General features: G+C 36.4%; 1 protein-coding gene across 1 annotated transcript in view; it reads right to left on the bottom strand.

Moving 5' to 3' along the window:
• vps53 (VPS53 subunit of GARP complex) overlaps positions 1-9,840 on the bottom strand; it is a gene marked incomplete at its 5' end in the record, with an annotated part of 27,910 nt that extends 18,070 nt beyond the window's left edge. The window contains 7 exon segments of the mRNA XM_014005337.1: positions 1,492-1,611; positions 1,975-2,090; positions 2,479-2,565; positions 8,287-8,353; positions 8,443-8,492; positions 9,312-9,392; positions 9,703-9,840. Of these exon segments, the coding sequence (XP_013860791.1) occupies positions 1,492-1,611; positions 1,975-2,090; positions 2,479-2,565; positions 8,287-8,353; positions 8,443-8,492; positions 9,312-9,392; positions 9,703-9,789 (608 nt within the window).
• Between the last annotated feature and the right edge of the window lie 2,319 nt (positions 9,841-12,159).

Raw genomic sequence — 12,159 nt, forward strand, 5'->3', positions numbered from 1 at the left:
AATTTACAGATAATCTGTACAAGTTGCTGCCTTATTTTCCCCTCCTCCCCTCCCGCTGTGCAGGACATACTGCTGGTCTCTCTCTCTCTCGAAACTGTGGAGAAGACACGTCACCGTGGAGAGTTGTTAACCAAAATATAAATTAGCCTGCAGTACCACTGCTCTACCCATATGAGCAGCAAAAACACGTTTTTAGACCAAATATTACAGATTTGAACAAATACGCACAAAAACATCAAAATTAGCACAGAAACAGTACTATATAAAATTTTAGACACATTCTAGACAGTTTATCAGCAAAAAAAGTTAATTTGGGGGTAAGTTACTCTTTAAACTATGCTTTTCCATCTCACATGGCCAAAATGTTGCCAGTAATGACCTTTGTATCACCCCCCATCGTGCAATTAACATCCTTAGGAAAAACGTTCACAAAAAGGAAAAATGAACTTGTTCTCAGAGTAATGTCTCAATGCTTTCTATTAACCATTTATTTGTCAGTTTAGCCTCATATCTTTTCCCCTTTCTGTGCTCCCCGCCCCATCACCAGAGTCACTTCAGACATGCAGCTGTTAGCTGGTATGAACATTACCAGCCACACCTTGGTCAGAATAAAACACAAGGCCATTCTTTTCGATTTTTTTTCACAGATCAGAAAYGCTTTGAGCGAAGCTGAGCGAAATGTTCCCACACTGAGTTTTGTTTTTGGGAAAATATTATCATAAATGGAAACAGCATAACAAAGACTTTCTGTGTGGGCGAACATTTTTTGAGTGTGTTTCAATAATACAAAGTCCAGATGAGTGACTTCAGAGAAAACTAGCATCAACAAATTGGTTAACAACAAAAAGTTAGTACTTGAAATGAAAACATTCATTCTGAGATGCTAACAAACCCTCTAAAAAGTGTGACCCTGCTCCTGTAAAATGGAATAAAAAGCTAGAATAATGATGGTCTGCCCAAAGGGTTTCCTTCCTGCATTTTCCTGCCATAACTCTTATGTGTGTGTTTATCTGCATTAACAGGAAGTAATACGCAAAATACCTCAGCAAATAGTGGACCCACTTTTCAACAGTTCCGAAGAAGGAATACTTTAGCAAAGAAGAGGGGAACCGACCACTACAAACCTCCAGCTGCTGGGATTAGGCATCACCTATTCTGATCATCAAATGCCCAAGAGTGTGTGTACATGATTTTGTTAGCTGGTGGGGACAATTTTTGACCAATATCCAGGTAAACACAGTCTTGTAAGGACCCACTGATCCTTATGTTTACAAAAGCCTGATCTCCAATGGGGAAAATACCATTGGTGTCAGGGTTTAGGATTAGGACTAAGGTGTGAATTGAGTTTAGGTTAGGTTTAGAGTCAGGTAAGTACTAGAGTGGTTAGGTTTATGGTAAGGAGTCAGGGCTAGGCTAATGACCAATTAGTCAATGGAAGTCAATGCAAAATCCCCATGAGGACAGATCAACAACTGTGTGTGAACCAATTACCTCTCTGAAAGCTGTCTGATCTGTGGTATGCCCATATACTTGTGGAAATGTTCGAGCACATTCACCACTCCCTGCAGTAAGTTGGCCACCTCTCCATACTGTCTCTTCCTGGTCATGGCTCTGCAACATAAATGTACACATTGATGTCTTAGTTTATTATGAAGATCTGAGTAGTTAAGTGGATCGCACATTTCAGATTTTACAGTAATGCATAGTTTGTAAATGTTTTACCAAATGTCAAAAAGTACTGATCTTAAAAGTATAAGATGCATGTAGCTACTTGTAAGAACTACAAGTTTTTTGTTTCTTGTTTAAACAATAAATCCTATGTTGCATTAAAAGAGAAAACTTTAATCGTAAGTCCAGTGAAATTTGAACAAGTGACACATCAATAAAATGATTACATTAAAAAATAAACTAGATGATAACAGGGAACATGATGAAATGAAGAAGTGCATTGTAAATCCACAAAATTGTACCCACTCTAAAGAGTCCACACCCCCAGCCAACATATGCAGGTGGTTGAGGGTGGTGATGGACGTAGTGAGGTGTCGTTTAGCGTGGTCCAACTGCTTTATGTCCCTCGTAATCTCCTTCACCTGTGAAGGAATGGGACAGAAAGTTTAGATCAACAATCTGAATGAAAAAAAAGCACAAAAGAAATGATGGAAACATTTACAAAGATAAGAACATGGAAGATGAAAAAGCAAAGAACGTGATGAAGACAAACACCAGAAAAAAACAGTACATTCACATAACACATATTTCTAACATGTCTTTCTTTTCCCTAGCACCTCAACATCCAAATGTGTTTTGTACTAACCTCTCACTGACACACGTCAGAAAGTCACCTATAAGTTTAATAGCTGACTCACCAAACTATCTTAGATTATGACAAAAGAAATCAAGCACCAACCAGCCCTAATTGGGCTACAATCAATACCTTTTTGTGTGTTATTGTGTGTATTGTGTTGTGTCAATGCGTACCATTTGTTCAGACTTCTCTGCTTTGTCCTTAATGTCTTTGATTTTGCCAAAGAGTTGCTGGATGGCTATCTGGGCCTCCTCCAAAGCCTGAACCACAAAAAAGCAACATTACACACGCATGCAAAACACTACAAAAACACTTCATATCACAGACTGTCTGAAGGTGGACATTAACATGACAGAGATGTTTTTTTAGAAAATGTGTTGCTTTTTTTTTACCTGACATATGTTTGATAGAGTTTTAAAAAGCTCAAAATTATTTGCTTGGTTGCTTTTTTTTACCTGACATATGTTTGATAGAGTTTTAAAAAGCTCAAAATTATTTGCTTAAGCACACTTAAAAAAATCTAGCATGAACAAAGAGTGGCACAATTGTTTTGTCTTGTATTGTACGTGAACTGAGTTAACAAACATGGAAATACTTCCCCACATATTCAACTGTGGAATTTACAGCAAGCCAGTGTGGATGCTGATAACTTCTACTTACAGACTGATACTGTTAATATGTCCAAAAACATGAAGTGGTGACACCAACACTAAAAGCAGCCATCACAGCAGCTACTTCTTTAATGCACCTTTAGTTGTAAATAATCTACAGTAATGATCCCTCTGTTCATTTTTGTTGGGAATTTGCTTTATATGAGTCAAATTTATGTAAGTTAGATATTATCAATGGACATTTTATTTACAACAAGTCTGTAATTACACATAGGAAATGTAAATGATCTGTAACAGATCTGTAGTTTATTTATTCATTAGTCAGATTACCTGTTTGCAGCAGATGGTGTGAATAATATTCTTTTTTCAACATTAAACATGATAATTTCAAAAACTAACTGTTCATTTTATTTCAAAATGTCTGAGATAAAACAACTTGCTTATCTCACAGTTTATTAGTCAGTGAAACCAGTTTTGAGTATATGTACACAACACAAGTCATAATTGTGGATGTTCGAATAAAAGTTATATAAAACATACATTATGTACAGTTTCCCCCTTCACTTTAACCAAAGGGTTTAACGTAAAAATGATAATGCTATGAGGGCACAGTCTTGCATACAAACAGCACATACAGTAGAAACAAGCTAAAAAGGTACTGAACACCATTAGGGCTAATGTTGACACAGGCCTAGATAATTATAAAAGCTGTCACGATAAAGGCTAAAACGATCATTAGATGTTTTAATAGGCTGTAAAACATTTGACAGTTGAAACTGTAAGACTGCTGCAGAGCTATTCTAATGTTTTCTCTTCATCTATCAAAGCAGCTGTCCTTCGGCTGTAAACAGAGACTTTGCTCCAACATCTAATACCAAAGTAATTGGCTTAATTTGGCCTGTTGCTGTGGCCGTGCTGCAGACACAACTCTGACTCTCCCTTTAAACACACGGACACAAGGAATGCAAACAGCTGGCACCAGCTGTCTGAGGAATTTACCACCTTTCAATGTACCTCAAACAGACGGGTGGACAGTGGTCTGGCAAACACACAAATATATAAAAACAAAACAAAACACAGGATCACATTAATTATCACTCCATAGTGGTGACACAAAGTCAAAATCAAAGTGGTTTAACCTGAATTTTTTTCAAACTAAAAAAAAAAAATCTACATACATGATGACTTGAGCAACAGGTTTTGCCACAGAAGCCACACACATATCTGGTACCGATTAGCTTTTAGGCACAATAAGCAAAATCTGCTTCCAATTCATACATCCTTTCTTTCTTTTTATGGTTTATACCCTCATTTTGGTTGAAGAGGATTGGAGGAATTCATAAAAGAAAACAAAGGCAGGTTAAGTGGTCACTCTTTGATTTGAGCATAGAGAGGTCTTTAAGAAGGTTTCCTGAAGTAGCTGTTGAGCAAACAAGCTGCACACATGAGACCAGAAGTCTCAACGCTGCAGTTGTTGCAAATGCAAACTCAGCTGAGTCAATCTGGCTTACTTCCGAGTACTCGTTTCCTGTATTTAGCCTTGAGAAAAGCTCAGAAGATCACTGCCCAGCAGGCGCCTCCGTGCCGGGGATGTTATCGACAACAGCGCACAAACCAGTGCATAACATGCAACAAGCAGCAAATGTTGCTGCTGTACAGTTTGAAGAAGGCGTAATGGTGCTTCCTTTTGGCAAATGGTAATGGTAACTCAAGGCCCTACGGACTCTTAAGTGCTTTACACTTCAATCATTCACCCTTTCATAAACACATTCACACTGATGATGATAAGCTACATTGTAGCCACAGCTGCCCTGGGCCACACTGATAGAGGTGGGGCTGCCCTGCACTGGAGCCACCGGACCCTCTGATCACCACCAGCAGACAAGGCGGGTGAAGTGTCTTGCCCAACGACACGACAAACGAGTCAGATGGAACGAGGGATCGACCCGGCAGCCCACCAGTTACAGGATGACTCCCCAAATCACTCTTCCACAGCTGCCCCCATTTAAATGCTACAAGTTTGTGAGGAACACTGCAACCCTTTCTGGCAGACATCAGTGTAGTATTATAATGTTGGGGGAAGATTAAAATATATTTCTGCATTTTCTGTGAATGCTACACTCCATCAGATAAAATAGAGCTATAACTCTTGAACTATAACAAAACAATGCCTGAGCATAATTCTTCATAAGCATTGTACTGAGACAAAAAAAAAGAATACCTGGAAATAACTCCACATTTTAAAAAGTGCCAGGTCTAAAAAAAGCATCTTCAAATAACTTATTGTGAACTGTGAAGTCCTTGCTTTTTTTATTATTATTTTTCTGTCATATTTAGTTCTAAAAGAAAAAAAAAGTTGGTGTTTATCAAGATTAAATAGGCAAATAAACATATTACATTTGAGAACAACATCAACAAYATAAAACATATCTAATAAAGCAAACTAAAAATATAAAGTGACACTCCCCCCCAAAAAATAAATAAATAAAACAAATCACAAAAAAATGAAATGACAATTGAGCTGTATATTTAGAAAAAGAGGAAGACATAATCAGTCATCATTAGGTCAGATACTTAGTAGTTGAATCAAAGACACCACAGACATTCATCGTTGATCATTAAAGGCATACACAGTTTTGTAAAATAACTGTTCAATAAATAAATAAATAAATAAATAAATAAATAAATAAATAAATAAATATAAGTTTTTCTGTGAAAGGGAAGTCAAAACTCTGATTTAAATCTATCCTGTGTTACTACCAGCTAATTTCATAATAAGTTGCACACTTAAGTAATAAAGAAATTACATAATAAAGCTTTATTAGTAATTTGCGTATTTAAAGGTTATTTGTTAGGAAGWGCAGATGGACAAAAGCAACAGTGGAAGTTCAGCACTAAAATACTACAATTGTACACAAATTACTGCTGGATGGATGGTGATGTGAACAAGCACTATGAATTCAAGGTAAAACAATCGTTTTAAAACACTGCTGTCAAGGAAATCTGTTATTACAGAGTCAGCACTTCCACTGAAGTCTTCTCAGTCAGTAACTGTTTTACTGTCAGCWCTGACAAAAAAAACCACACACACAATGCTAAGGAAAACAGATTCATTTTCAGACCCTCTCCACTTCCTCCCTCTTCTCCAGAAATGTTACCATCTTGAGTTTCAACCTGAGTATCACATTCAGCGAAGTGAACGAGCTCAGTCAACAACACAATTCGTCAAACTGCTGATGTTATTGGTTTTACTCTATACCCCCCTCTTAAAATTACCATCTTTTCCATCTGCCTAAAAAAATACTTATTTTTTTCCATCCTGGAAGTATTGGAATGGTTCTGTGGGGTTGGAAAAATAAACTAAAATTATTGTGTGCGACTGTTTAATGTTATTGGTCTGGAGGGGATTCGGAGTGTTTCCGCTGCTAAACGGTAGCTGACTGGAAAAGACGGGCCCACCATGCCAGACGGCTCGACAATAACTCACACCCARTCACATCGACTGATCTGAACATACATCACTCACAAAGCAGGTGTCACTTTCCCTTTAAGCTGTCTGTCGTCAAAGGAGCAAACACCTGCATTAAATCAGCAAGAGATGATTTATCCCCCCCACCTTCACGCTTCCATAACAAGAGAGGCAAAACCTCACATGACTGGGGGGGTTGTGAAAAAAAGTATTTACATAAGAGAATCTATTTTACAGGCATGTTTTCCGTAAAGAGGCAGTTTGAGCTGCGGGAACAAATCTGAGTCATATTGTCTTTTTCCATGGAAGCAATATAGAGTGAGGAAAGAGTAGAAAAAGGCAGAGGAGATTAGTTTTCTGTTTTAGTCACAAACCATGGCAGCTTTCTTACAGAGAAAGGATCCCAGTTTTAACACTACAATCAATGATTCGTTTTGATTTGTATCGGTTATTAATTTCAGTGTTTTGTAACCAGGAACGACAAAGACTACAGGGAATAAGTGTATTTATACTTGGTAAAACCACATTAAACTTATAATCCAATTAGTTATAAAATTTAACAACTAGGGTCTATTTAGTCACATGTTGTTTACCAACAATTAGCATAAATGCTAACTTAATGAAAGCACCACAGAAAAGCGAATTAAATTAACATCAAGTTCATCGCTGGAAATTTATACACAAATTATGGTTTCAAAGGCATTACAAGAAACAATTACAAAGTAGATTATGATTTTTCATTTATGTTACATTGATGTGAGCAATTATTTACACACATTTATCCTCCAGAATCCAGCAAAGAAAAGAAGAAAAAACTATATGTGAATGTGCACTAGGGTTGGGCATAATCGTATCGTGTGCAATTAATCGTCAGAAAAACATTAATCGATTATTTTTTGGCACTTGACGATTAATACGATTAATGCAACCAGGCAGAATCCGCTCGCTGCTCCTCTCTGCTTCAGATATGACCATTAAAAAAAGTTCTGCAATTTATTTATCTATCAACACAGTTTTAAATTTGATGTGTAGCCTGAAGTCTGTAATTTTGACACAATTTGGAACRGATTTTTATGAAATCTTTCCCACTAAATTGGTCATGTGACTAGGACACGAGGGTGTCCAGGGACTCCAGGGGATTAATCGTCAAATTAATCGTTATCGGCTAAATACCACAATTAATCGTGATTAATTTTTTTTGCCAATATTGCCCAACCCTAATGTGCACAGCTTTGTTACGTGTTTCTACCACAGGAACCAAAGTAATCCTACAAGGTACAAACAACATGCAGCAACTACTCTGTTTTAAAGTAGCACCACACATTAACTTTAACAAAATAGATCTCATTTTAAGAACATTTTAAGTGAAGTGGAGATTGTGAACATATGCAGTTACATGAACCWGTGAATCAACAATGACATAGTTTGCATAAAGACGATGAGGAGGTTATTTTCGGAGGAAGCTTAGGTTTGTTAATAAGCATCATCAGACCTCAGATAGTTTTTCAGTCTGTGRTGGTGCAAATCTATTGGGTTGTAGCCTGCTAGTGGTACAGCGTCAGACCCAGAAATGGCAGCGAGCTCAACGAACGCGTCAATAAACCGTGAATAATCAGTGGTCAGAACATGGAGATGTCTGAGTCAGTGAGGGACAAGAGGTCACTGAACAAACTGATCTCCATCACGGATGATCCATCCCACCCCCTTAGTGACATCTAACCAAGACAGAGGAGCTCTTTTCTCCAACTGACTCACTCAGCTCTTCTGTCACAAGGAATGCTTCAGGGAATTTTTCCATTTTGTTCACCATTTCACTGTACAACGGCTCATCTCTAAAGGGCAAAACTGGTTCTATAAGAGAAATCTGCCGCAATTACTTGAGGGTAAGCAGCTTTACTCACCTGTCGACCATCCTGACCCACATTGGTCTGGCCTCTCACCACAGTTCTGATGTCATCATCAAGACGCCTGTCAAAGGTGAAGCAATATCGTTATAGACATAGAGTCAAGAAAACGAAAAAAAAATGTGTATATTAACATATTTAATATAAACTCACCGGATCTTCAGACGGATTTTGTTTACTACATCATCAATATTAGCCAAAGACTAATAGGGGAAAACAAAGACATGCGTTAGTAAAATAATCTATTATGTCTGTCACATAAATAAAATCATGATGCAATGTTATAAATAGATAAAAAGTTTTACACATACACACTATTGTTTAGTGTGTTTTTGGTTTTACCAAATATTTACTAATTTATCCATTTCAATCCTCCATCTTGAACAGAAATGCACACTTTATTCAATATAATACATTCGTGATCAAGTGATGTTGCTTTAAAGTCTACAAATCTGCTGTAGCAGTTAAACTGCAATATGCTGGGCAGATGGTAAATTACACAATTTTTACAATCAAATACATGTGAACTTTACTGACTAATAACAGTATAAAAACAAATATGTTGAGTTACAGTGACCCCTTATGGAAATGAAACATACACAAGCATATATATATATATANATATATATATATACATATCGTCTGCACGTGCTGTTAGCATTTGCAACGGCTGAAAATTCAAGTACCAAAAAGGACAAGGTTTAAAATGAGTAGTAGTAGTAATTTGGAGACAAAGTTAGACAGGAGGGACAATGGGATGGCAAAGGATATTGAATATAGAGCTGTAAGGGAGGTGGAAAAGATTAAGACCAGAGACCAGAAAAAATGTGGAGTTAAAAGAAAATCTGAAAATTAAATTACTCATAAAGACATAAACACTAAGTCTTTTCAATTTCCACAATAAAACAAAAATAATCAATGCTGATAAAAATATGAATATGAACTATTTTTTCCCCAAATTTTTGGGTCATGTTGCTCTGCGTATCGTTACAATGGTACTACAAGACAAAAGGCCACTGTACCTGCTCGGTGGGGAAAAGTGTGTTGATATATTCGACAGCATTGAAGTCTGCTCTGTCCAGTGGGTCCTGGCTGGGGAAAACCTTGGAGAAAACCAACAATTAGCTAATGGTGAAAACTAAGGGTGCTTGTAACACGTTTACCACATGACTTATTTGGCTTTAGCGTAATAGCAATTGCTGTGGCTCGTGTTTCCGTAACTAAAGCTGAAAAATGAGAATTATCAAACAAAAAGAAGCTGATATACTGTTGCGACGTATTCGGTGTTAGCAGCGTCAGCTATCGGTGCCCGCAGATAGGTTCATGATTAGCCGGCTAACACTACAGCTATGTGCGTTAGCAACAGCAAGAAAAGATAATTTTATAATGCAAGTAAATAAACCAGGCTGTTACCTGTTCAATGGCTAACTGCACTTCTGGAGTGAGATGCAAAATAGCCTCCAAATCTTCAGTAAACTCAAATTCTTCTTCCTCCATCATTGTCAAAACAAACACTGCTATCTAACTTGACACTTCCTGGTAAGGTGGATTCTGGGATATTCAGTCACGGGTGTGTTGCATTTACGGACAGTCGGAAAATCCGTCACAGGGGTGAATTTGTGAAATAACGAAGTTACAGGGTAATGAGAATGGTGTAAACAATTTACTACTAAAACGAAATGTAACCAGATAAAGATAAACAAGATAAAGACTACATCACAAAGGAGTCTGCTTTTGAAATTATATTTTGGTATTTTCAATCAATGCAAAGACGTTTCAAAAATTTCAGTCACGCAATTATATATCTAGTCAATTTGCAGTATTTGTTGCCGTTTTAAAATAATTGAACAACGATGCATTAAAAAAAAAACTATTTATATATACTTGATGAAAAATTGTCATTTTAAACATAGCAGACACAAATCTCACACAAAAACAGAGCACCTTTTAGTACAAGACAGCCGCAGAGGTGTTGTCAACAACAACACAATTTGTAGGGTAATTTATTTGTTGATTTTATTTTTTAATTCAATTTGTAATTTAATTAAATGTCAACTCTGAAAGTGCATAATTTATATTTTATACATTTTTATTATAAAGTGTTTTAGGAGAATTAAGAAATGTAGGCCTATAAAATGTAAGTAGAGTGTAAAGAGTATTTGTTATGAGGAAATACAAGAACTTTCTGCTGTATTTATTCTTTTTTAAAATTGGAATGTTTTAAATGTGAAAATATAAAGTAAGCCAAACTTAACATAAACATACTTTCATACTTGGTGAGATTGTGTTTTGTGGCTGGTGAAGTGTAATGTCAGAAAACTGTCTCCATGCTGAAGGACCAACCTTGCATTTAGGGAACAGCAGCGCCTCCTGCTGTCACAAGAAGTAACAACCCAGTCATTCTCCCAGGGGATTTCAACAGCTTCATGCTGTTCTGCTGCTATAATCATCTTTTCAATAAATAGAAGTGACTTTGTAGAAAAAGAGACTGAGACCAATAACAAATATGAAAGAAAGCAGAGCTGACTAGGGAACAGGAGACAGTGAAGAAGCAAAGGTAAGAAAGAAAATACTGAGGATGAAAATRCAGTAGTAAAACAGTGGTTCATGTGGATATAAGAGCATATTAACAAAATTAAAAATAGAAGAACAATTAAATAATAATGCTAATGTTTTTTTGTACATTTTAATGAAACAACCCTAAATGAGTTAAGTGATTCTATTTATGACAGAACAATGTAGCCTTATGTCAGGGTAGAAAAGATTGAAAACTGAAGATAATGTCACCATAAGAACATGTTTAATTAAGAGACATCAACTGACAACAGGACCACAGAGCTGCCTCCTTCGGTGTGGCGTTTACATGTTATCCCTGTGAAAAAAAGTAGCTGCAACACAACACACTAAAAAAAAAAACATTCTAAACCGACTGTTGAACTTCATACCACCCAGTGTATCTTATTTTACCTTACTTACATCCACTTATTACACATTTGTTTAAAATCTGGCTTGCAGGATTTGAGGCCATGTAAACATAATTGCAATGATTATTAAGAAAAGCAAATGAAAAAATGGCCAAAAACAAAGCAGTTTACACTCAGCTAGCAGTAGAAGACATTCAGTAACCAGCATGATCTCTTCAGATGCCTTTTAGTGATGTTTACTAGCAGAACTCGAAGATTGAGTGTTTTAACTTTTGCAGGATTTAAAAAATTCTTACCTTAAAAAACTCCTTTGTAAATAATTTCTCCTTCATTGTCCATTACTTRCCAACTCTGTGGGACACTACACTTCATAAGAACCTTTGATTCCAGCTCCACTTTTAACAGTTAAAATTAAATTTGAAAATGTCAATTAAAGTGTCAAAGTTAAATTTGACACGAAGCTTTAAAGAGCACTGCAATCATCCAATTTTACCAGATGATCTGCCACAGTGGATTTACAAGCTATATTTGCCTCGAAGCTGATGAAAGAAACAGAATAAATAAAAACGGTGTTGGGGTGATGATTAATTTTAACCCTTAAATAAACTCAACCAGATTGATGTTGTTCCTGTAATTGTCACAGAGGCATAAAAAATAAATGACTGAGTTCATTTATTTGCTGTTGTGCAATTCAAGTTGACTTTCTGTCTGATACAAATCATTTAATTACTCRGGAGCATTACAGGATTCTGGGAAGGACAAAGTCAAAGATGTTAAGCTTGGACTATTAATTACTTTGATGGACTGAGTTGTAAGCTAAATGTTGAAAGTAACAGAACTGAAAACAATATAAAGATAAAAAACAACAACAAATGAGCTGAAGCAGATTTCAAAGATAGCAACGTTTTTGACGTAACCTCACGTAGCAGACAGGTGTGAGCTGGCA

The sequence above is a fragment of the Austrofundulus limnaeus genome, unplaced genomic scaffold (genome assembly GCF_001266775.1).
Source record: "Austrofundulus limnaeus strain Quisiro unplaced genomic scaffold, Austrofundulus_limnaeus-1.0 Scaffold29, whole genome shotgun sequence".
NCBI classification, from domain to species: domain Eukaryota; kingdom Metazoa; phylum Chordata; class Actinopteri; order Cyprinodontiformes; family Rivulidae; genus Austrofundulus; species Austrofundulus limnaeus.